This window comes from Mya arenaria, chromosome 2, assembly GCF_026914265.1.
Source record: "Mya arenaria isolate MELC-2E11 chromosome 2, ASM2691426v1".
Lineage (NCBI taxonomy): Eukaryota > Metazoa > Mollusca > Bivalvia > Myida > Myidae > Mya > Mya arenaria.
Genome location: NC_069123.1, coordinates 52620286 through 52647629, shown reverse-complemented (window position 1 = coordinate 52647629; position 27344 = coordinate 52620286). Strand labels below are relative to the sequence as shown.

General features: G+C 34.8%; 1 protein-coding gene and 1 pseudogene across 2 annotated transcripts; one reads left to right on the top strand and one right to left on the bottom strand.

The window, feature by feature from the left end:
- Positions 1-8: 8 nt before the first annotated feature.
- LOC128246714 (UNC93-like protein MFSD11) lies at positions 9-25355 on the top strand. 2 transcript variants are annotated; one of them, XM_052965095.1, is made up of 14 exons: positions 9-159; positions 4685-4749; positions 5093-5200; positions 5522-5601; positions 6543-6639; positions 10331-10513; positions 11059-11096; positions 11323-11388; positions 13284-13409; positions 13826-13994; positions 14270-14405; positions 15570-15737; positions 16322-16336; positions 21654-25355. In XM_052965095.1, exons 1-12 carry the CDS (start codon positions 58-60, stop codon positions 15726-15728), a joined length of 1329 nt encoding a protein of 442 aa, XP_052821055.1. In that variant the 5' UTR covers positions 9-57; the 3' UTR covers positions 15729-15737; positions 16322-16336; positions 21654-25355. The 2 variants fall into 2 exon arrangements, with proteins under 2 accessions (XP_052821055.1, XP_052821047.1); XM_052965087.1 differs by lacking the exon at positions 16322-16336.
- LOC128246723 (solute carrier family 46 member 3-like) lies at positions 16345-21646 on the bottom strand (annotated as a pseudogene).
- Positions 25356-27344: the final 1989 nt, after the last annotated feature.

The following is a 27344-nucleotide window of genomic DNA, read 5'->3' as shown; positions in this document are numbered from 1 at the left end:
ATCGACATTTCAAATAGTCCGTATCTTTCCGATTGTTTATCATGTGACTTAGCCAAGATGGCGGAGGACGGTTTTGACTGGCGACTTGGAAATGTTATTTTGCTAGGATTGTCGTTTATGCTAATATTTACAGCATTTCAAACTGCGTCTATGGCAGAGGTACATACCTTATTATTTGGATTAAAACTTACCCTGGTTTCGATTATATGTGGCGACTTGTCAGTTTTTTTTATACATGTCTCGATTGTTTCACAGGCAGCAGTTACGTTGACAGGACCCACCCTATGGCCACCCCCCTCTAAAAAAAACATTAAATTTTTTATTTTTTATTTTTTAAATGATTGGAACATGATCATTTATCATAAAAACATAAATATCAACCAAAAATTCCACTAAAAAAAATATAATAATAGTAAGTTTTGGGAAAACAATTTTTTTTACTAATTTTTTTTTAGAGGGGGGGGGGGGGGTGGCCATAGGGTGGGTGCTGCCAACGTAACAGCTGCCTGTGGGCAAACCCTGTCTGATATCTTCTCATTAGCAAATGCTTCTGGTCAAAACACACGGTTGATCACAGGAGACACATTTTGCTGCTTTATAATGAAAATATTAAGGATATAGTTTGCGTAGTCCATATAAACAGCCGCTTCAGAGTCTTTGAAGATTTTTGATTTGGCGACTCTACTCGTCCATATCCCACTTGTTGTTTCACTAGCCAAGAATGACAGATTCCAGTGCTAAGTATATTAAGCAGAAAGATAAAGGGCACCTGCTGGATGGTTTCTAAATGGTGATGCTGTATTGACAGAAGTTGATCTAAATTAAACTTATTATAAATTTATGCTTCATTAAACACTTAAGTGTAATAATTAAAAGGTATTGGCTAAAATAATAAAGTGTAACTTTTGTGATTTTATTTAACAGTGCAGTGTTAAATATTGTGCAGTAACAGTTGAAGAATATATTTTACATTGGTATGGATCAGTCGACTTGTGGGAGCGTTTAGGGAACAAAATGAATATCCAAATGTTAAAAAAAATCCCCATACGCGCATTATTGTGGCTAGTAGTTCGCGGTGTTATTTATCTATGTCCAAAATAACACTTACTTTTTTCTTACTATTAGCCTTTGCGTATATATACGAATTTGCATGATATATCATGCAAGCTTCTTATGATTCGGCTTTGCTGATGACCATAACAGGGACAATAGGCATCATATTTGGAGACATTACGGATCATATTTGCAGGGCTCATCCTACCAGGCGACTTAGGCGATTAAGTCGCCCTGCCCGCGGCAACTTCGCTATTTTCTAAGATCAAAGCGAAGTCAACTTCGCCGACTTTTTCAAAGATCAAAAAGTCGATATCGCTAAGAACTAATGCTTGTCAAAACAGAGCGACTCCGCCTTCCGCCTGTCAGCTCGATTGACAAACAGCCAATCGTGTTAAACCTAGTAAATATGCTCCTTTGACTTCGACCAATGAGAACGCTTGTTTTATTCAATCGAGGCACGTGTTTGCACCATTGACTTTGTGTACATGCGCTACGTCATCGATGTAATAAAATTGTAAGGGATTAATATTTACACTTGCCGATGTTTGTAAAGGTCAATTTGGGCCAATTAGGATTTATACTTTATGACAATAGCGGTTTAAATGATGTGCACTGATGACAAATGAACTTAATTGGGTGTGATTACTGCGAAGTTAGCGAGAAGGGCAAGTGCGAATCACAGTTCCAGGTTTGTTGTTTTTTTTATTTCAGAAATGTTTCCATTATTTTTTCTTCGATCGGTTCACATCAATATTCTATATATGAGATATTTTGCATTCTGTTTAATAGTAATCATGCTTTCTACGTGGCTTCTGCGGGATTCCCCAGGCCTGAAACGTAAAGCTGACGATATTGATAGCGATGACATGATCGACAGTTCAAATAAGAAATCATTCAAAAAGTTAAATTACCAAAATAATTTCAGTTGGTACAAACAAGATGCAAATAAAAAATGGCACTGCGAAGTTTGTAGATGTGCTAAGTTGGACAACGCCTAAGCCCTTGGACATGACCAACCAGCAAAAACAACCAATCATCAGAGACATGGCTTGTGTAAGTATTTATTAAAACAATAGAAGCATTGCTTAGTCCGCAGATAAATCAATTCAAAGTGGTATTAATTTTAAGGTGTCTGGTTTTATATATTTTAAAACATATTGTAATATATGCCCAAATTATTTTAAATGACAGCTGAAAATGATGAGATACTGTGTAAATATTTTTAAAGAAATATGTGTATTTTCAGCAAAATATTTTTCAGCAAATCAGCACAAGGCCGCCTTGGAGAGACAGTTCTGCGTTCCCAGGAACCCATGAGGAAAATCGTACTGGCCAAACTGTCCAAGGATGACAAGCTTGACCCCAAGCTCCTTAAGAATGCCTACCACCTGGCTAAGCGGGAGCTCCCCAAGGAGGAATTTCAGTACCACCTCCAGCTTGCCAGGGCCATAGGTGCTGATCTTGGCCATCTCATGAATGGGCACTCACCCTCTTACACATCAAACAAGAGTGTAACTGAGTTACAAGATGCCATCATGTATCATGTATTTAAATTCTGATATATATGTATGTGTGCATGATAGGTTAACCGTTTGCATGTAATAAAATGTTTGAAACTTGACTTCTTTTTAAAGGTATATACAACAAATTAATTCCAACTAAAAACAACCAGTATGACTATTTTAAAAACAATTTAAACACCTATTAAAATGCATAGAAAAGTTGTCCAGGACACACCAGAACCCACCATTTGACAATTAAAATCTCAAAATTTTCCGACCTACAGGAGGGGGAAATTCTCACTTCTCCCTAAAATTTTGGTCTAGGATGAGCCCTGTATTTGGGGAAAATTCGTATCATCTAGTGAAGCAAAGCAGACCATAATTTATATTTTTATTCACAGTTTGTTTTAACTTTATTCTCCTCATTATCTTCTTATTTTAATAAATTCTTGTTACATTTGCAAGGATGTGATTTGTCCGCGGATTCGCGGAATTCCGCGGATCTAATGCCCCAGGGACCCCCCCCCCCCCCCCCAAAAAAAAAAAAAAAAAATATATATTATTTTTTTTGTAGCTGATTAAAAAAGTAACTAGAGTGCTTTTGTTTGTAAGAGTTGATATTCCTGTGTGGTTTAAATTTCAAGTCAGAAGAACCCTCAAAAGAGCTTCTAAAAAGCCACTTTTTCTTCTAAGGCAGTGTGCTTTTGACCCCAAAAGTGCCATAAGAACCCATGGCCAAAATGGTTTCAGCCCTTCAGCTGCCAGGTCAATCACATCCCTGATTTGGTTGTCAACAAACAAACAAGTTGTATCTGAATGCTCATTCTGATATGACACCCAAGTAACTGTGAAAAGTTCCCGTGAGAATCTAAACGGTCGATGTTTATAATGTGACCATTCATGATTGTCAAATTCTTAGATTAGAGACCAGTGTTCACCATCAAAAGGAAACAACTTGAAAGTCTTTAAAAGGCATGAAAAAGGCAGTTTTCATGGACAAGAATAAAACATAGTTAGTGATCTCTCCTGGGTCTCCCTAAAGCATTTTATACATAAAGGGAGACTCATGGCGCAGTGTTAAAAATGGCCCTCATCATGCTTAAATTATTTAGTTTTATTAAAATTTCAATCAAAATTCACGAGAATGTACTGCAGCATAAAAAGGTATGTTATGCATAGCAATTCATGCTTTCGCCTCCAAGGTCAAATGGCTATCACTTCAACAAAGGCAAGTTAGGAGCATTTGTCATATTCCTTTGGGAGCTTTTGTTTTGTTCTATAATATAATAAAGCTTCCACGTTACAAAACTCAAAATCCTGTTTAAAGACAGATGGTTAAACAACTGTATGTTACAATACATCAGTTCTTAATTAATACTTGTCGAACTCATTACTTTCAACTTGAAGCTTATATGCCTTTCAAAACTGAAAACCTTTATTTTAAATGTAATATGAACCAAGGTCATAATCATTAATTGAATCAAAAACTTCAAGTGTCATTATATGATATTGGTGCATTTTACCTTGAAAATATAGGTTATCAGTTTTGAAAAACATATAAGTTGCAAGATTGAAGTTTTGAGTTCTACATGTAACGACATGTACTTCTAGAAGGTAATAAAATTATAAGATAAGATGGAAGGTAGAGAAAAAAATGTAAAATATTCAGTTGGCAACAGGATTCAAAACAATGCTTGTACTCTTGATCTGAAATCAAAGATGTTTATGAGGTTGATGATAGTGACAGGCTTTATATAGCATTCTTAATCAAATTCATGATTACAACTGATTATGTCAACATTGCAACTGATGGTTTTCAACATTTCTATGTTCATTATCTATGAGTGATGTTTACATACTTACGGCAAACAAATAATTTTTTTGACAGTTTTCGCAATCTGGTGTTTAGGAAATAAGAACTGGCTGAAATTAACCTGTTGTTTATTTCTTTATCCTTAAATATAAATAAATAAACTGGCAGGAATAAAGAATGCCCCTGTATTTATTTATTATGTATGAAATACACTGTCATAAATGAATGTCAGTAGATTGAATAGAAAGAAATTTGATTTGTCCGCGCATCCTTTCTCTTAAACATGAAAACATTGCATTTTTTTATTTTTCAGCAAAGTGTTCTGAAAAGTGCCAAAAATGACAGCAATTCAACTTTCCAAGGTGATGGATACACAAGGTACCCTTAAGTGTGTATTCACAGTGTTAAGATATGTTGACTGATATGAACTGATAGACACATAGAATAGACACATAGGTAGATATTGTAATGGTAACAAATGTCTAATACATGTTGAAGATATACATAACTTTTGTTGGAGCAATTTTTGTTAAAGAGACGGATCCATTTCTAAAGAATTGTTTGAACATATAAAATTATGATTTATAGTTAATTGGAGCATTTGTGTATATTAAGTATGTTCTGCTCCATGGTTTGTCTCATGGAGTATAATGATATTCATAAAAAATGATCAGTTATGTCAAAGATATGATATAACGCCATGACTCTGTTTCCTTTCCAGTTTGAGTGTGATCTATGTTGTGTTTGCTGTGTCCAACTGGGTTGCCCCGTCCATAGTTGTCTACATCGGAGCCAAGTTTTCCATGTTTATTGGATCGCTTCTTTACCTGTAAGCTTTGAAAAACTACCATAGATATTTTACAGCCATATTTCATTTTTTTAAGCACTTATGAAAATGGCTCTTAGTCCAAAAGATGTTTTTACCTTGGTGATGATGTAAAGTTTGATACCTATGATTTAAACATTACCGAGTATATTGGTTTATTGTCATGTCAATTAAGTTGATCTTGAACACTATGGCCTAGAGGGTCTTTTTCATTTGTACAATGTAACAGTTCTTGAAATGCCGCTTTTACTGTCAAATCATGTGGTTTATGCATATTATTATATACTTATTAAAAATGATTTATATGTGGCATGTTTATTTCAGGCTCTTCATTGTATCATTCCTGAAACCGATGACATGGGCTCTGTATGCAGGTTCAGTTCTGGTCGGTTTTGGAGCTGCAAGTAGGCTGCTTTTTTATTTTAAGGGATCTGTAGATGAAAATTGAAACTTAATAACTATTATGTCAGAAAGATTCTTAAATGAATAGCAACCACTGAGAAAAATATTTGTAACATATGTATTTATACTTACTGCGTGCTCAAGGTGAACTATTGTAATTGGTCTATGCCTGCGTCCGGCATCAGCATTTGCTTTAAACAACATCTCCTGAATCGCCTGGCCAATTTTAGAGAAACTTCACAGGGATGTTCCAATGGTGGTTACCTTTCAAATTTGTTGAAAGAAATTAATTCTAATTCTAATAAAGGAAAAACTTTAGTATGTAGCATTAAGTAGTAGTCCTCCTCAGAGTCCAAATATGCCCCTGGGGACAAAACTGGCCATGCCCTGGGCCAACTTTGTGTTTTTCTAAAAAAAACTTTCCTTGAAACTACTGTCAAGAGTCAAATTTCCCAGCTTCGTTGGGTGACCATCTACAAAATACAACAGGTATCTCGATTGAACTACAACAAAAAATGGCAGACTTTCTGTTTTGTGTTTAAAAAATGTATTTAAAATATACTTTATCTTTAGCTGTTTTAAGATACAGGAAAATCATACTTACATAATTAAATTTCCAGAAATTCTGAAAAACTTTCCCACTGTATATTATGGTTTAATTGTAAAATAACAATGTTTAATGCAGAGTGAAATTCCATAATGTTAAAATCTTTTAGTGAAACCGCTACAGGAAGATGATTTTTAGGAAATTCCTCAAGTCATGCGTTGTTGTCCTTTACATCACCGGTCAGAAATCAGCTACTTCCTACCCATTTGTATTAAATCAATTGGGTGTACTACCAACACATGTTTATAGGCAGTGTTTTTCTTCTCATCTCAGGGCGGTTCATTAGGAGAAAATCAGTTGCTTTTTCCCAAAATGTTCTCTATTTTTTATTTTCAGTATTGTGGACTGGGCAAGGAAATTTCCTTACTGTCAACTCTGATTCTGAAACCATTTCCCGAAACAGTGGCATTTTCTGGGCATTGTTACAGTTCAGGTTTGTATGGAAGTCAGATTCAACCATTGTTGACTCCCATTGTACATATATTCCCTAAACACTGCACAAGTGCCACCATGTGATAATTGACACCTCGTCAATGGCAATAAGGCCACACCTATAGCATCTGACCATCGTTATAGTACAAAGGCAGTCTCCTTTTTTAGCTCGACTATTCAAAGAATATGGAGAGCTATACTACACACCCAAGCATCGACGTGGGCGTTGGCGTCACACCTTGGTTAAGGTTTTGCATGCAAGCACACATAGGTTAATATCTCAGCAACTACTTGAGGTATTGCATTGAGACTTGATACCATGGTACTCAACCATCCAACCTACTTAATTAACCAAGTTAGAAAACTCTAGTTTGCATTTAATGCAAATAATAGGCCTTTATTATTCGACTTAGAAATTCTGGTTAAGGTTTTGCATGCAATCACACATAGGTTAATATCTCAGCAACTACTGATATATATTTTCGCAAGTGTTTGTTTGGATTGCAGTTGATGGGACTTAAATTTTGAGTAATAAATAACCATTGATGATTGCGGATAAATTAATGCAACGATTAAAGAAATATGTATTGAAATCTGCTAGTTACATGGATGTGCATGATTATATTCAAAGCCTTATAGTAAGGAAAAAGTAAGTTTTATTTACGACATAGAAAAAATAACAATGCACTTAAAAAAAAAAATTGTCAAAATATTTTTATTTTAAAGGTAACAAAATATGTCTCCTGTGAAAAACAATGTGTTTGGACTGATATTGAGTGTTCATCGTAGCGAAACAAAGCAGATCTATGGTCGTCTTAATCCGATGGGTGTGATCGTGTCACTTTTATTGGAGTGTCATCCACAGACAATAAATCAGTCAGTTGAATACCTTATGTTGAATATTCCTGATTATGACTCTATTCTTTATGAAATTCTTATAGACTCGCCTATAAGACCTACTTTAAGGTTCAAAATAGGGACCAAATTTCCCCGTCTTATAGTCGAGAAAATACGATAAATTAAAAAAATGGCATCTTTTTTTACATAGAAATTCTGGTTAAGGTTTTGCATGTAACCACTTTTAAGTCAATACCTCAGCGAATACATCATGCATTGCAACTTTACACACAGGCTCCCAACCATTTAACCTTCTTCTTAAATCAAGTAAGATAACTCTATCTTTCATGTTATATAATTTTTGCCCCTTTATTATGAGACTTAGAAATTCTGGTTAAGGTCATGCATGTTAGCACATATAGGAGAATATCTCAGCAACTACTTGATGTATTGTGTTGAGACTTGATACAATGGTATTCAACCACCCAATGTAATTGAATAACCGAGTTAGATAACTGTATTTTGCAAATAATTGCCCTTTATTATTAGACTTTAAAATTCTGGTTAAAATTTTCCATGTAACCACATTTATGTTAATATCTCAGCACATCATGTATTGCATTTAAATCTTATCTAACCAAACATGTCGCCAAGAATATAAATATTATGTTTCTACCCCAAAATAGTTTGTTCCTCAAAACTTAATAAAACATGTATTTTTTAAACGTTTTAGTTTCTGACCTTCCCCATCAACTTTTGCATCGCTGCCGGCCCTTAAATACATCAAAAGACACCAATTTGTGTACTTTTCACACGAATGTTACCCTCCCTTGATTGTGGAAAATGAGACACTAGAATATGTTAATTGAAAGTGTCTTTTATGTATGTCATCATTAGCTATTAACACATTTACAGTCATGTCTGACAAGTATTGCTAATAATTCGAAGCTTGTGGTCATAAACTTGTGAAGAGTCCGAAAGCATTATATATTGTGGATGGTGAACTATATTCTGTTACCAAGGTGACCTACACCAGACGCCAGTTATATGATGGTAATTGGTGAACATTTTATTGTATCTAGGACCATAACAGTCTTTCACCATTGTAGTTACTTTTTCACCAAAAACGCAAATCTAATTTTTCAAAATATTTGGAGCCCCAGTTCCTAGGCCTCTAGAGTCCTACTGTCTGAGCTATGTCTCTGTGTCACAACAAACACATTTTTGGTATTGGCATAGTCTTAGTTTTGGCCTTGGAATCAGTATCATTGCACAAAAAACTTTAGTTTAAACATATTTATTTAGAAATAGTTCACAACAACACAGGGTTCATGTAATATATGTAAATAAACAACATGGGAAAACAAGCGTCATAGACACATACATAAATACCTTTCCTAAAATAGATTTATATTATACTTAAAATTGCGTGGCATATTGAAAGTGATAACATTAATGGAAATAGACTGGTGACATATTGTATGATGAAAAAGACGAATGATATAATTGTCATTAATTGTCAGTAGCTTAATATAAAATACATGTAATGTTGAAATTAAGTTTTTCTATTGTCTCAATTAGTCATACTTAAGATTTAAACTTTCTTTATTATATCAATTCTATTATGAAACACACGTACCCAGCAGCAAACAACCCTCATCCGGTACTAAACTTATTGGTTGCATCAATATATCTCTGGACATTTAGAGAGATAGTCTTGTTATACTCCCACAAACGAAGTTTGAGGGGGTATATAGGAGTGAGCTTGTCGGTCGGTCTGTTGGTCTGTCTGTCGGACGGTCGGTCGGTCTGTCCGTTTTCATGGTTTCCAGACGATAACTTATGAAAGGCTAGACAGATTTGAAAAATTTTTGGTACACAGGTGTAACATCAGAAGATACAGATCAAGTTCGATATTGGGGCTGGTGGGGCCTAGGTCAAGGTCACTGTTACTAAAAAAAGGAAAACGGTTTTCGGACGATAACTCATGAAAGGCTTGACAGATTTGAACAATTTTTGGTACACAGGTGTAACATCAGAAGATACAGATCAAGTTCGATATTGGGGCTGGTGGGGTCAAGGTCACTGTTATTAAAAATAGAAAAATGGTTTCCGGACGATAACTCATGAAAGGCTTGACAGATTTGAACATTTTTTGGTACACAGGTGTAACATCAGATGATACAGGTCAAGTTCGATATTGGGGCTGGTGGGGCCAAGGTCAAGGTCACTGTTACTAAAAATAGAAAAATGGTTTCTGCTTCATAACTTTAATTGGGCATGAGATATTGTGATGAAACTTGCTGTATAGGCAGCCTCTGTGAAGACAATGCTTGTGATTGAAAATGGGGCCAGCGGAGTAAAGGTTTTTGTGCACTGTTACGAAAATAGAAAAACGGTTTTGTCTTATTCCAGAAGAGATCAGCTAGAGCATCAGCTAGTTTTTCTTGTCAGCAGTGTAACTTCTTAATTACTCAACAGATTTAAATAAAACAATACATGCATGATAAAAGAAGATGCAGTGTGCAGTAACCTTGGAGTTATGGCCTCTTTTCAAAGGAATGGTTTGCCATTCCTGTGTCCAGGCGGCATTTGGGGGTATTCGTCACTCCTGTGACAGCTCTAGTTTGAATTGTACGCAAAAACTCTCATGTTAGACATTACTGGAAAAAGGTAAAGTACATTCACTGGAAAATGGTAACATGCATTCCCTGGAAATTCAGTTTACACTGATTCACATTGACAATACATACACTTACAAGATTGTGCACATGAACAATTTATACTTGAGCATGTTCTGAATCACACCAAAATACATTGTATGAAATGCTCAATGCTTAAAATTTCTATTGCAGCTTGCTGTTTGGCAATGCATACAGCTACTTCGTGTTGAAAGGCCAAGAGAACATATCAAATGACGAGAGAACAAAGTTATTCATTGGACTGACAGGAGCAGCACTACTGGGCTCTCTCATGCTGCTGTTATTACGCAAGCGTCAGAGCTCTGACTCAGATAATCTAGTCAATCTTAACTCGAGGTAAGTCGGGTCGATGTAATTGCTGATTTAAGACAGGATGGTGCTGTCATTAATGTATTGGTTCTTGCTGTGAGGCAACTGAGCATGATTAAGGTACATGTTGCCTCTAGTCTATATTCTTAGCAGATATAGGTCCAATCTTTCTCTTCATATTGATTGGATTAGGTTTTTGTGTTCAAGACCACAGTTGCCCTGAATTTTGACTTGCTAGCCTCAAAATGAATAGGAGTCCTCTGCAGGCCATGACCAACCTCCTTACACAAGACCATAGGCTTAAGCATATTCTAGTTATCAATTGGACAAGCTTTTTGTGTCCAAGGTAACTGTGAATGGGACCTTTGTCTAACTGACTTCAAAATCAATAGGAATCATTTGCTGGTCATGCCCAACTTCCCTGCCAAATTTGAGGACCATAGGACCAAGCAAACTGTAGGTCATTATGAGGTGATCCTTATTATAAGTGTTACTGGCTTCATAATTATACATTTGCTCCAGAAATTATTTAAGCAGCTGCATAATGAAATGCTGTTATATTTTACTTTCAGTGGCCAGCCTGCTGTGGATACACCTCTTACTGCCCTGAGTAAGTCCTATTGCTTTATTGGTTTAGTTTTGACTATATTTCTGAAAGTTGTTTTAGTAAAAAGAGAGCATGAATTATGAAGACGAGATATCAGTTTATTAAAGATGTGCCATTATTTTGAGGTAAAGCTAAATTGTTAAATTACCAAACTAATCTACATTATTTTGACTCAAATCAAGCATCTCAATGCCTTAAAGTACTTAATGAAGTATTTTTTCTGTTTCAGAGAGGTCATTCCACCTGTTCTTTACCAAGGAGATGATGTTGCTCAGTGTTGCCATTGCATACACAGGTATAACAAGTGATTTTGAAAATCAATCCATATGTAAGGAAATGCTGCAATAAAAATCATATTAGCACAATTGGCTGCGTTCTTCATCGATGCATGGCCAAATGATCCTCCATATAGAGTTGTACTTCTGCACAATTGCAGTGCACTGGTGTACCCAAAATCTATTTAGACGGACATATGTACTGAGTATATGTTATTTCATGAACCTTTTATGCACTAAGCGCTTTAGGGTGAGCCATTGTGATAGGGGACTGTTCGTAGTGATCTGTCATCAGTCAACCGTAGTCTGTCGTCACCATTTTCCTTCATACAACTTCTCCTCCGAAACCACAATGCCAATCTTAACCAAATGTCACTAAAATGTTTCTTAGATGGTCTTTGTCCAGATTTCTTAAAATAAAATGGTTCCATTTAGAAATCTTTTTGCCATGGCGACCAAAAGGAAAACAAAATGAAATCTCCTCATAGAGCGCTGGCCAGATTTCAAAACAATTTCAGAGAAATGTTCCTAATGTGGTCCTTTATCAAATTTGTTCAAGCATATTGGTTTGTTAAAACTCTGTCTACAGGGGGCAGGGCTAGTTTTCGCTATTCTAAATTGTACATGTAGTTGTAACACTGTACAGCTTTAGTAAGAAAGACAACTCCTGTTGAAAGAGTCACTGTTTATCAGGCAATATCTGCCTTGAAAATTTTCTTGGGTGGCCTTAGACCTTTGATATATGAATGTAGCACCATGTTATATTTCTTTACCTAAAGTGTTCGAATACTGCCCCTCATACCAAAGCTGGTCCTGCTGCAGCATCTCACGTTTTCTCTGTATTGATATAGTAGAATCTTTGAAAATCTTGTTTTCTGAAATTGCATGGCGTTAACAACCCAAGGGCTCCCAGCTTTTAGATACGGTTATACATCTATAGTGAAATCTTTGAAAATCTTTCTCTTTGAAAACGCAAGGCCCAGACCCTTGATAATTGGTATATTGCCTCAGACTGCAGTTCGTAACTTCCTACATCCATCCCACCAAATGACAGCCTTAGTCACCAATTACTTTCTTAGCAACCAATGACTTCCTAATCAACCATAACTTACTAAGCAACCAATGATTTTCTTAGCAACCAACGCCTTAGCAATGACTTTCTTCCTTAAAGAATCAGTCACATCTTTCTTAAGCAACCAATGATTTCCTTAGCAACTAATGACTTCCTCAGCAACCACTGTCTTCCTAAGCAACCAATGACCTCCTTAGCAGCCATTTATTTGTTGAGCAACCATTTTTTTCATAAGCAACTAATGACCTTGTTGGCAACCATGGACCTTCTAAGTGACCACTAACTTCTGCAGCAACCTCTTGCTTCCATAGCAATTTCCTACATCCACAGCAACCAAACTCTGTTGCCACAATGACTTCCTTAGCAATCAATGACCCACCTTAGCAACCACTTTCTTCCTTAGCAAATATCTACATCCATATCAACCAATGACATCCATAGCAACCATTCACTCCCAAAGCAACAGTTGGCTTCCATAGCCATCACATCTGTTGTCCCTGTGAACAACTAACTGACAATTTCTTGACTTTCTTGGAAATACTTCCAGTTGCAAGGACAAACCTCCTTATCAAACATCAAATTACTTGGGAATCACTTACTACATAGCCCTTCTTGATTCTAATTAGTTTAAACTTTATTTTTTCTGCAACAATTGTGAAGAAAGTTGTGTTTACTTATACTTAGTCACTCTCTTTGGATGTGTCCGGAGAATGGGGTCTTTTGTTGTGGGGTATATTGATTTGCCAGAAAAAAAACCTATCGTCTGGTTTGGTTAACACCAACCATCTGCACAAATATTTTAGTTGACCGATTATTTCAACATAAATTGTTTGATTATTTCAGGCATTGAGCTAACCTTTTTTAGTGGTGTTTATGGTACCTGTATCTCCAACAACAGTCACTTTGGGGCTGAATCCAAGGGCTTGATTGGCATATCAGGAATGTTCATTGGTGTTGGAGAAATAGTTGGTAGGTTTTTCACTTCTTCTATAATTTGACAAACAATAAAACTAGAAGTCTCCCTGTAACCAACTGGTCACAATTTGGTAAAAGGGTGTTAAAGAGACCAGGTTAGCTCTATCAGTAAAGAAACTTGCACTTGATACATGGATTGTCTTCTTTCTCACCATCTAACATTTTGTTGCAGCAAAATGGGACAGCACTTTTTGGCTTCTAAGTGCTGTCTTAGTTTTTAATTTGTTTAACTGTTTGTAAATTATTACAGGGCAATGTTACAATTGGCAGGGATGAATGGTTTTGTTGGACTAGTCACAACTGGGAAAAGAGATGTTTATACTCAATTATTAACCTACATTTCTCAGTTTAGAAAGCTTTAGCTTCTTGCAATCAATGATTGTAATAGCGTGTCTCTGCTTGTTATGCAGGTGGCACATTTTTTGGCTTAATGGGCAAGAGTACTAACCGTCATGGTCGGGACCTGATTGTCATGTTTGGTTACGTGGTCCACATGGGATGCTTCTATCTCATCTATATCAACCTGCCTGAGAGATCCCCACTGGAGGCCAGCTACGGGGACACCTTCATCACGTCCAGGTACTGTGGCTTGTGTACTGGTTTTTATTTTCACATATTTTAACTTGTTATGTTGAAGTTGACATATCACATTAAAATGATGAAAAATTCCCCAAGCTAAATTGAACTCTTATCTCTATTAAATCTCTATAAAAGTTGGAGACTGTGTGTTAGCTATAATAAACCAATCTCTCATTACTTGATTATCCAATTTCCCTATGGAAAACATACTTAATAATGTGTTTCTAAACTCAACTTACTATGACAATATTATGTATATGTCTGTATTATTTTAGCAAGTACATAGCGATCCTGTGCAGCTTCCTACTAGGCCTGGGTGACAGCAGCTTCAACACCCAGATCTACTCTCTGCTCGGCTTCATGTTCCCCGAAGACAGCTCACCAGCATTCGCCATATTCAAGTTCACTCAGGTACTGGATACAATTATTATATGATGCATACTCTCTGAGACAAAAGAAAGTTAACACTTATCATTTTTTTCCAATATTTTTTAAATGGAACATTCAAATGTTGATGACCCCTTCATTGTAATGAAGCCACAATTAAAAACGATTTGTTTGCAGTAATCTTACCCACAATTTTAGGATTTGGTATGAAGGGATACTTCCCCTGTAGTACGCACCTTATGGCTAGTAAAACTGCTCTAGTAAATAGACGAAAAAATTACATAGCAGAAGGCCAGGTTTTACTAAGGTGGTTGAGGAAACGCAACCAAACATTTTTCAAGGATGGCCTCTGCGTAATTTTTTCTTAAACATAAGATCAATATCTCAGATTGGTTATGTTTATGGTATCTGACTAAAATTACTTTGTATTTGTAAATTGGTATACATGTTAAAATAATTTCTGCTATTGTGTTGTCCTAATCTTGGTCACTTTTGATGATGTCCTACCGATATGCCTATCACTTCCTGAAGATTTTTACTTCCATCCAAGATTCAAGGAGCTTTTCAACATTTCCTCTAGTGCATTTGAATGATCTTTTCTTGATATATGGTGATTATCTGGCAAAAATATTCTGGTAGTGTAAAAAATCTGATTTCAAGGCCTTCTGAGTACCCGGTAAAAAGTTTGATTGTTTTCCCCTTTTCTACTCCTCAGTCTGCTATTATTTTGAAATGTCATTTTCATTGATATAAAATAAATAAAATCATGTGTGTCCAGAAAAATGGAATTAAATAGAGCACCATTCAGGTGTCCCTAATAGCACAAACATTCCTGAAATGAAAATTATCGGAAATATAAAAATACATACTTCCTTATGTCATTGAGTGTAGATAAGACCCACTTTCACAGTCAAAGTGATTGAGCTTACTAAGTAAGAACTTCAGATAAAACTTTTGGTGTCATATTTGGGTCTTAAGAATGGGAATCTGGTATTAGGAAAAAACATTCAGATGAAAGACTTAAGAAATCTTGGAACTATTGTTTTGTAGATAGAAATTGGTAGTTAATATTCCTTTTTATTAGAGGCTAGATGTTAAAATTGAAACAATATAAGGTTGTTTGCAATGTTTTTTGACATTCCTGACTCAAGGTCATTTTTCAACTGTAGATTGTGTTGTGCTTTCTAGTCTCTGGCGTCTGCTGTGGCATTTTTCTACAGTGACTATCTGATCCTGAAGTACCAGCTGCTAATCATGGTCATACTGGGCTCCTTTGGCTCACTAGCATTCTCCACCATTGAGTGGGAGAGCACCAAGCTGAAACGGGAGGGCTATCAGAGCATATGACATTCAGAGGTAGGTTTCTCTTTAAAGAAATATAGGGTTTGACAGTATCAACTGGTACTGATTAATATTAAACTCAACTGCTTTCAGGAAGGCATGTGTAAGGCTAGTTAACACAATTTTATCTTGTGTACTTTATCTCTGTCAAGGTAAAGTTGTCATATTCTGTGAGGTATTTTTGTAATGTAGGTCATGCAATCATTTCTGTGTGAGAAATTTGAAAATGACCAAGAAAATGAAGAACTAGGTGGGTTCCCCCTGTTTTAATCACAGAACTGCATTGCAGAAGTTTTTTTTATTATTTTCTTTTATTGCTAAGTTTATTAGCTTGTCTTACTGAGAACAACAAGAAACCTATCTATCTCTGTTTAATGTCAACTCCTCTTCCGAGTGTTACTGACAACCCCAACATCTTTCACTACTGATTTAAGATGTTTACATGGAGACAATAATCACCCACATGTTCCATAGATTATCTGCCAACCCATTGTTTTGTAAACTAATTATTGAGTGACACCTGTTGTACAAGTGTGAAACACAGGCAAACTTGCAATGCTATTGTTTTTAAATTTAAAGAGATGTATTATTGTTTTTAGCCTTTGTCAATCAATGTAAATATTATTTTTTTTAACTTAAATCACATTTAACCAAAGCATTTTACCCATTTTGCAATATGCAACTCCAATTGCACCTGTATGCCTATTGCCCTTTCCCAAAACATAATCCATCATTATTTCCCCGACACGTAGATCATTACCAGTGCATAGCTACATTACTTATATAGCAATCAACAATGCAACTTGCAATTACCACTCTTTAGTCTTAATCGTTGTATGCACATTTCAGACATGACTCACCTATGGATTTCTCTAATGAACTACTGCATTATCTTAACAATTCCTTCAGTAGTGTATTCACACTTACTAGCCTTAATCATTTTGATGCACCTGCGTAGCATGACTTTCAATATAATCACTTTGTTCTGGTATCGCCAGGCATAATTGAGATGTTGCGCACCAGTATAATGTTCCTAACTGAAGGTCAGGGTCACCCTTTAAGATTGTAGCAGACATGCATCATTTTCGAGTTTTTAATAATCTGCTTGACTGAGTGAATTTTGAATAATTTGGCATAAATGCACACCTCACTGAGAGGATGTCCAATCCTTGTGAAGACCCAGATCTCTAGCCAATAGTTGAGCTTGCTCTTTCAGTGACAGCTCTTGTTAATATGAATGCTAGTACATTTATAACTTCTCATGACAGGCAGATTAATGTCCAATAAAAAAACCATTCTTACAATTTTAATCACGTTTAATCAATTGAAGATAATAATTTTCAGCATGATTAATATAAATTTGATATGGAAGAAAATGACATGTCACAATATTTTAAGTATTTTAATAAATCATATTTTGTATCCTTCCACCTAGACATAAAATGTCTCCGTTTTTCTACTCAACTACAATTTTAACACCTTTAATAATCTCCTTTGGTTTTACACACTTATATATCAGTAATAGTATAATGTCAACAACAGAAAAGAAAGCCATGCATAGAAACACAAAACCACTCATGAATGTGAGTGTCAGAGAGTATACTTCATTTGTATAGAAAGACGATGCTAGGTTGCTCAGGATTTCCACCAAAGCAGCACTGGCAAACATTGCTCCCTGTTTGTCCATTGGTGTTATTGCTGACATCATTCCCCGCAACATCGGTATCATCAGAAATGAGAACATGCCAATCACAGGGACTAGATGGATGTATAATGTTGTCTTAGCAAATCCTTCAAGTATATAACTTCCAGCAAGAGAAACATTACTGAGAATAGCTATACTCGGGTTAGAAAGACATGATTGCAGAATTTTGATGGATATTATTCCCACAATTCCCTGGGCTGCGTGGCGTTCCATCATGTAAAGTCCGATCTTAGACGGCCCCCAGCAAAACGGCTGCCCAAGGAAGTACAGGGTCTCCAGTGAAGATCGATTCACAGCAGCTAAGGTGGCAACGAAAAATGCCATAAGAAGTAGTATGTAAAGGAGTCTTTGTCCCTTAAATTGTTTACTTACATAGAAGTCAGTTATTCTTTTTACATTTTGCAATATTGTCATAGGTTTATGTCTATTTGTGTTGGATAAACTTTCTGGAATTATAAGTGCCATCAGAAACGCCGCTATGCAAAATGAAGAGCCAATAACTGATGTTTTCAAAAATCCAAGTTCAATTGATTCAATGAAATATCCAGATAGATATGGTCCTATCATTGCAGTCAGTATCAGTACACACTCTGTACAGACAATTCCTACAATTCTTAGATTCTCATCATGGGTAAGGTCTGCAATGAATGAAAACACAACTGAAAACATCCCAAATGCACCTCCACTGACTCCATATAACGCATTTGCAGCGACAATGACTAGCAGTGTACACTCATAGTAAACTGACACAGAAATCATCACTGCTTTGATGCAGCATCCAAGAAAACACAGCACTATGTAAAACTTTCTTCCGTAGACGTCGGTGTAACCAGGTAGCACAAGGTTCACCACTATCTGTGGTATTTGCTCAGCTAAGTTGTACATGATGAGCCAATTGGCGGAGTGTTGCTGGACGTTCCTGTAGCTCTTGTACTGCAGGCTAGAAGAGTTGGTGTTGGAGCACTGGGAGAAGTTGGAGGCCATCGTGTCGTTGGAGAGGTACACCTCCTTCATCCGGAACTGGGTCCACTCATTGAGCACGTAGGAGTACATCTGGGAGCCCGTCATCAACAGGAACATTGCAGGCAGAATAAGGCCATGCCGCCAGGTGCCAGAAATGGCCCCTCTTGGTTCCATGTATTTCTCATCACCATTTTGAATGGTTTTGGAGAGCAGTCCATCTTTTTCAGAAGACATATTTTACATCTATAAATACGTAGAACTTATTTCTTTTTTGAAAAGCTGTTTACAATCAAAGTTCTATAACTACAATATTTAGAGCATTTACAAACACACGAACAAGATTGTGTATCACATTGTTTCATATGATGTTTAGATTGTTATTTTATCAGTGCAGCTGAACTTGACTTGATCCAACTGGATTGATTATGACATCATTATGTAAAGCCAGCAGGTTCAAATTCCATAGAATAAATGTGCGTATCCTCAACAAGTATTTTTTGCTCTGTCTTGATATTTTAATTGTACATGAATTTAGGTTAGTGTGACAGTAAGATAAACCAATTGTCAACTAGCGCAAAATTTATAACCAAGTGTGCAATGATAAAAAAGGTTTAACAAGGAAATTATATACAGAAACAAATCTCTCAGTATGTAAAGCAATGATCTAAGTCAAAATAAAGTCACTAACTTAAAAAAGATCATATTTATGCAAATGTTCGGTCATGGCCTAGATAGATAAAGATAATGTGATACCGTTTCACAAGTTTGCCCGAGTTTTTATTAATTGACTGTCAGTTTAATATCCGAAATGAAATTAACTGGAGATAAAAGGAATGACACTCAAAATTTAACTTTTTTGAAGAAATCATTTTAATGTGATTTCACAGTGTGATAGCTATTATGTAATAGCTCTATATATAAAAAAAACTGAATGCCTTTTTCATTTTTAGGGCAGGCAGATGGGGTTTATTTTGCAAAACTGCCATTATACCTTACCATTACAGTACCTATAAAGTTATGTGTGAGTTGGTATGTTCAACAATTGCTGTCAGAAAGACACAGGGATGCTCTTTTCCTGAATTGCATTGGTGTTTAGGTGTCAATATCATTTTAGTAAATAAATGAATCTGAAAGCACTGTGGAAATTGTTTAAACAAATTTAAGTCATGTATAGGTCAATTCATCTAACCGATCACACCTATAAATGGACCTTGATTAATAGTAAGAACATTATACAAAATGGCTGTCTATCTGACACTGCACAATCAAGAGTATTTTTCACCTTCTAGTGACAGCTCTTGTTTTTAGACTATCTGCGCATGCGCGCAGGGAGTCTTAAGACCGCAAACTCCAAAGAACTACTTCTATTCATGTCATTTTTACCCATTTTTTTGTCTCAATGCGCTCTATGTTTAGCAGAATGATGTCGAAACCATAAAAATAGATTAGTAGTATTGCAGTCCGAGTATAAGTTCTTGCTTGTTCTGCTATTTCCTAGGTGTATTTCTGTATCCCGGCCTTTTATTTTTAGCAGAATATAACTATTTTTAGATCGCTAAACTTATCAGATTAATGTGGATCAAAATAATGGAGGCTCTGGTAGGAAGGTAACATAATGATATTTACTCTGAGTTTAGCCCAAGATGTTCCAGAAATTATTACCGACTGCAAGTGTCCCATCGCCTGCAGGGTATGTTATTATAACCTGACGTGACCCTGAAGTTTGTAATGGTGCATTTTTTATATTACTTTTATGAGATAAGAAACAAAAATGATTGTTTGAGTGTCAAAATAGTTGTATCTCAGGTTTCGCGTTGCTAATGCTTCAAATACTATGATTTACCTGCTACACAATAACAAAATACTATTCATTCTATGATTTTAGGCGTTTATATTTTTAATAAGATGTTTTCATTTTTTTGCATTAAAGCTTAGTTCCGATGTATACTTGGCATAGTTTTAGACATTAGGCTTTCAATTTATATTAGCACACATGCCCTGATATGACAGAGAGTTATGCTTACATGAAGCAAAGTAGTTCGGATTAAACCTGTAAAACATCCAAAGAGTGTGAAGCATTCATAACAGCACTAACTAGTACTATTTCTACACAGATACTTACATAAAACATAAATAACTTTTTTTTTCAATAAAACTTGAAAAAGCACAATTATTTTCTCATTCTTAGAACAGACAATTTCAGATAATCTAAAAATAGTTTCAACTACATTAACTGACCGATATTCTAAATATAGTTTCTATAGTTAACTGACCACATGTATGTCCTCACCGCGGGAAAACGACCATCTGATAAGCTCTGCATTTTGAAAGGAATTATTGCTTAAGTTGTTTGTAAAATAAAATCATTTTCCTTAAACAATTAAAACGTGTTTGTTCATAAAACTTGCCTAACATATGATATCTAATCAAAGCAGCGAAAAACCTTAAGAAGGGATTGAAAGGGGCATGCATTATAACTTTAAATACTTTGGGATGGGGGATACGTCGACTGAAGTGATACGCTGTGCATTTTGAATGGAATTATTGCTGAAGTTGGTTTTAAACAAATGATTTTCCTTAAACAAAACGTTTATATTCATAAAAGGAAATGCTATATATGATGTATTATACTTTTCTATTGTATGATATATAATCAAAGCAACGAAAAACTTTAGAAACAATTGAAAGGGGCATGCATTGTAACCTTAAATACATGGGGATGGAGGATTACCACGATTGAAGTGACGTTTACATAAACAAAATGACACAAGACGCCATAAAAGAGATATGGATATGTTTGTTTCCTCGCCCAATCTGGGCACAAGCGCTCTTTACCCTCGACACAGTTTTCACTTTTATCTATGTGCCCTTCACCCATTCCCATTGATCAAATAAAATTTGCAACTCTCACATATTTGCCTGCAGATAGTCTTTCAGCGCATTCGCGCTTTCATTCTGCTTGTATCTTCACAATACCCTGCATAGTTATGATAAACCCATACCTTTATTTGCATTTCTTGCAAATTTTATTTCAATTTCTTTTGGTATCTGGTGTATGTTTTAAAATAGTAACTTTTCTGGACATTGCTTTGTACAGCTTTTTATTTTATTACTTAACTTTAAATTTGAACATGGAAGTCAGAGGGACAATTTACACCAAATGTGAATAACCACAAAGGCAAGTCTATAATGTACAAAGATAGAGTTGATAACTTAATAAAACAATTTTACATGGGATGTTCATTCACTGGTTGTGATTTCAGGGGCCTGCTGTGGCGACTGGTTGTGGGGAGGATGAGGATTCCCCCTTCACTGAGCTCCTGTCAGCAGCAGACCCCGACCCTGAGGAAGACACCCCCATTTACAACCCAACATTCACCAAGTAGTCCACCCAACAACCTGATGTATTCAACCCACCAAAATACCATTAAGCCTAGCTTACAGTTTAAACACAACAGACAAACCTTGTCCCAACTACCCAGCATGTACCTATAGATAACCTGAATGTTTAACTTGATAACATTGTTAACAGTTCAATCATCAACTGGTCATCCAGTTATACAGATACGTTCTTTGACCAGACATTTTAGCCATTCAGTTGAATCCATTATCATCATTTTTTATTGCATTTTCTGCATTCCAGAAGTTTGTACTGTGATGACAAAGTGTCTTTGAACAAGCTTCATTGACCGATGTACAATTAAGCCCATTAAGAGGTTTACATTTAAATTTTACAAATAGAAGGTTGTATTTTTTATATTCTCGTTATTTTGTGGTTTCATTTAATTTTGTTTGCAACTGTTGTATTTATCAGTGACATAAAAAAATAATTCTATTCCAGTATTGTGATTTGTGATGACCATGACATTTTATTCCCTGAATTAAACAGGTACATTTTAAAATATACTGCTAATAGTAAGAGCATCATGTTTTCTTTCCTATGAAGAAAATCACTGCATTAATTGATAAAAATCTTGTTGTTTTGAAACTACTTAAGTGACACTCTTCTTCAAAATCAATTCATACACCAAAATCAATTCATACACCAAAATCAATTCACCAAAATCAATTCATACATATGTATAACAAACATAAATTTTGAGTGATTCACCTTTAACTACTAACTGATTAATGCATTTATGGAAAATATCAATTACTGATAACACTGTGTTTTCTGCATCTTTCTTTTAAATTAAACTTGGTACCCTTCAAAAGAAACATTGTTTTCAACATTTATTCATCCTCTTTAGTATATTAAAAGAATTGTATTAATTATGGTAAATCTTATTTGGGAGTAAGAGTGTATCTTTAAAGTAGTAAGTTGAGTTCTAAAAATTTATGATTTGACAAGAACTACTGCAACATTTCTTAATTGTGAAACACAAATAATATTTACACTTTGTTTTTGTTTTTTGCTTTTTGTGTAGACATGTTTGCATTGTTGAGTCAACACATTTGCATTGTTATTTAATTGTTTATATTTGTAATGATAAACTTTGTATTTGTTATTCAGTATTAAGGTGCAATACTGTTCTATGCATGGTGAAAATGGTCATTTGATGTCAAGTATATTTGTTTTTATATTGTTATATCATTTAACCTACGGTGTCTGTATAATTTGAAGATTATTGGATGACAATGATAGGTTGTGTATTTGCATGAATCTGTTCATTTTTTGAATAAATAAATAATACTCATTACAAGTTTTGAATGATATGTATTATGTTTAGTCATTATAGTATATAGTACCAGTAAGTCCTTTGTACATTTGGTACTGGTGTATTTAGGTTGGTGTTACATGACTGTCACATGATTGGGTAAATGTTATGAAAACTATTTTGGTATTCAATATTTCGGTAATGTTTGTTTGAATAAAATAGTGAGTGATCTATAATCATTGAACTAATTAGTTATCAAGCAGAAAGGCTTACTGTTGGAATGTCTTGACATTTCAGTGTGTATGTGTAATTAGTTGATCTGGAACACATGTAATGTGAAAAACTAGGTCAAGATTGAAAACATTTCCTCCAAAATGCAGTGCAGTGTACAGTAACCATAACTCTATTCTTGCTTATTACTGAGTTATTGCCCTTTGTTCCTTTTTTTGTCCGGATTATAACTTAAAAAGTACTGGATGGAATTCATTGGAACTTCATACAATGGTAAAGCACAATGAGAGGACGGGCAGTGTTCAAGAACCATAACTCTACTTTAGCTAATTACTGAGTAATTGCCCTTTATTTGTTTCTTTGCTGTCAATTTTTTTCCAGACATTAACTTGCGAACTACTAGATGGAATTTATTGAAACTTCATACAATGGTAAAGCACAATAAGAGGAAGTGCAGTGCACAAGAACCATAACTCTATTTTAGCTTATTACAGAATGATGGCCTTTAATACTTTTTTCTTGTCCCAAGCATAACTTGAAAACTATTGGATGGAATTTAATAAAGCTTCATACAGTGAAAGATCATAATGAGAGGAAATGTAGTGTACAGGAACCGCAATTCTTTTTCAGCTAATTACAGAGTAACAGCCCTTTGTTACTTTTTCTTGTCTGGAGCATAACTTGAAAACTGTTGGATGGAATTTAATAAAACTTCAGACAGTGATAGATCATAATGAGAGGAAGTGCAGTGTACAGGAACCACAATTCTATTTCAGCAAATTACAGAGTTATTGCCCTTTGTTACTTTTTTCTTGTCCGGAGCATAACTTTTTAAAAAAGTAACTTAACTCATTTATAGATGGTAATAGGCAATCATATATTCTGTGCTTTAGAACATCAAATATATCAGTATTAACATCTCAGTATTAGCATCACTGATCTTGTTTAAAGCCTTTTTTCTAACATTTAAAAACATAATCAAAAAATGAATAACTGACAATAGTCCATAAAATAAAGTTGTCATTTATAGGTTGGCTCTCCAAATAGTTGACCGCAATTTCATATCAGGGCGGCTTTCAGGGGTATTAATCACCTTCAGTGGTAGCTCTAGTTTTATTTCATTAAAGAATGGCAGCTAACTTACACAACTGTCATCTTGTACCTCTCTGATTAGTTTCATATATGTGTCCTCTTTCTCTGTTACAAAACATGATACACATAAAAATAGCGCTTCTTATTTCTGTAATCTATATAAAATAATAACTATGTAATAGTTGGATGACATGAATTGAATTCTTAATTTTTAAGAACGGGCATTAAGAATTTACTTCATGTCATCTAACTGACTTAGAATACAACCTTATTGGCTGATTCATTGTCGACGCAAAATCTGAGGCGGGAGTGTGTTGGATAATTGGCAGTAGGCGGACCTTTAAACAAGCGCGAACGTTGAAATTCTTCATGATTAAGTCTACTGCTTAATAGCTGCATATCTGCAATCTCATTGGCTGAAAATGTAGGTTGTATCCTAAGTTCATGTTGATTATACAAAATTTAATTAAATCTAGGAATCAATTACTATACTGTATCCAATGCATATATATATATATATTATGTCTTCATTTGTATATTTCCAAGGTCTGTTAAGTGACCTGTATACTTTATGTCTCAGTTGACGTAGGAAGCCTGAAATGTATCAGTGTTTATGCTCATACCTCTGCCTTATGGATTCACATTTATTCATTCAGCTCTGACAACCAAAACTCCCTGATTATATAAATGAATTTTCTTTTAGTCATAAACTGGTCTCATTTAATGGGATTTTTAGAAGCTCTTGCTTGCGTGCTGGCTTATTTAGAGGCATCTTGGGCTGAACACTAAGAAAGTTAGCATTTTGTTTTTTTTGATAAAAGAGTTGGCACTGGGCTGTGCCTGACTTGCTGACCTAATTGTTTAGAGAAACAAAAAACACCCTAACTATGACTTAAATTGAAATGTATAAACACTACTGTGATTTTTGTATGTTGATTTAACTTTATATGTAGTGCTGAAATAAATGATCAATGAAAACACCCATTTGCTGTTCTTATTTCTGCAGATTCATTTCATTTATATTGAAACGGAAAATCTTAGTTTGTTTTGTATTCTGTTTATTAATAAAAGAAGTAATGCCTGTGTCTGTCTTAAAGCCTGTATCACGTTATCGCTGGGTTTGCATCAATGTTTTTGTAACAGAAGTTTCAAGTTTCAGTTCAATTAGAACTATGCGAACAGTAGCCATGGTTTCAAAAAAAAACAATGCAAATACTTATTCTAGGTTAGATGTTCATCTTAAAGCCTTATATCTGTGTAACATCTTACATGCTTACATGAAATGCACCTTGTCGTCTTCCATAAGTCTCTTAAGATTATTTATATTTTTATTGATAATGATTGATTACATTATTTTATTGTAAAACATATTACAGATAAGTTGAATATTATTTACAGAGCGAAAATATCAACATCCCGTGTCCCCTTATACTACTGTTTGCATTTTCGCCGATGAGTAAGATGTTTTACCATAATCAAAATGTCTACAACAGCTGGCACTGTGTGAAATACCTGTCAAAATTAAAAAACAAAGTTAAATTAATGTCGCCTTTAAAGTAACCTAACTAAAGCTGCTTAGATGCAATTATTTAAGGTTTTTTTATTATTACAGGACAACAATTATACATTCAAAATTAAAGTTTAAGTTAATTAAAGAGAAAAATGTTGATTTTAATTAAAGACAAAAAAGGAAATCAAAGGACAGTCTAAGTAAAAAATACAGCTTAAATGTATATGTCTATCTCTGCTTCAAGAAAGGGATGTTAGTCCAACAGTTCTGGATGTACATTGTGTTCGCTTCTAGTTGGTATTTGTTAAACATCTGAGCCAGATCACAAAATCGATGTTTTTGGACACCGCAAATAAACATTTAGTCACTGTCGATTTATTTCAATTTTATTCAAAGAAAGAGATTGTTGGAAAACGCATTTATGTCTAATTAGGCTTACAATGTTCATAATAGTTTCTTTATTCCATTGCTTTTGTGTTTTTATTTAACCATTTCCGAAAGTTTTAAATTAATGTTAAGTTATTGATGTTTTAATAAGCGTAAAGGGAATTAAACATAAACAAATACAACCGTAGCATTACCCCCCAAAAAACATGTTTAATTCCATAAATTTGTGTATTGTCAATTGGGTAAGAAATGTTCATAGCTATATGTAAGATTTAAAAAATCACAAAACTGTGGAAGTACATGTACTGTCAAATAGTTAGCTATCATTATATGGGGACGTTGAAAGTTCCGTAGAGTATTATTTAAAGGCGAATAACGCAATATTAATTAGGAGGAGAATATGTTCGTATAAAATATAGTTTGTTTTTTATATTTTGCTCTAGACTTACGTCGATGTTCTAATACCTGTTCACCGTAAAAATTGTCACCATAGCAACTCATCAGTTTCATTCAAATCCCCGTACGCAATAAACGCGGCTTATTACTTCGGAGTATGAATTAGTCACGTTGCTTACCACATTTTTGAAGAAGAATGCTACGTATAAAATATCCAGTTAAAAGTTTTTTAAAAACATATTAAAATCGTTTTAATTGACACGCAAGAACTATATTCATAGCCTTTAGAATTTTAAGTATTCTGGCTCCTTTGTCATTTAACTTAAAATTGGCCTGTGATTGGCTTGTGTAACTTATGTTAAATAAAGCTTGTTCCATTTTTGAATAGTAATAACCAACAAACAAAAAGATATGTTACAAAAAGATGGTAACAAAACTATGGTAACAAAACTGATCTTTATGATAAGAGCACATACTCAAAACGAAATACGATACTAGTATTATTTATCCTAAATCGACTATATAAGAGATGTGCACGATACCATATATGTTAGCTATATATGTTCGTATTTTACAACATTATAAGAATGTTTGAAACAACCGGGTGTTTTACTGGGGAACTGTAAGGACACTATGTAATGATGCAGACTCTTTCATCTCTTATTAATACAGTCATAAGA

Coding starts and splice junctions, on each gene's coding strand:
- LOC128246714 (XM_052965087.1), top strand. CDS start 58: ATGGCGGAGGACGGTTTTGACTGGCGACTTGGAAATGTTATTTTGCTA. Junction 6,640..10,330: donor TGGGCATTGTTACAGTTCAG/GTTTGTATGGAA, acceptor TTTCTATTGCAG/CTTGCTGTTTGGCAATGCAT. Junction 10,514..11,058: donor CTAGTCAATCTTAACTCGAG/GTAAGTCGGGTC, acceptor TTTTACTTTCAG/TGGCCAGCCTGCTGTGGATA.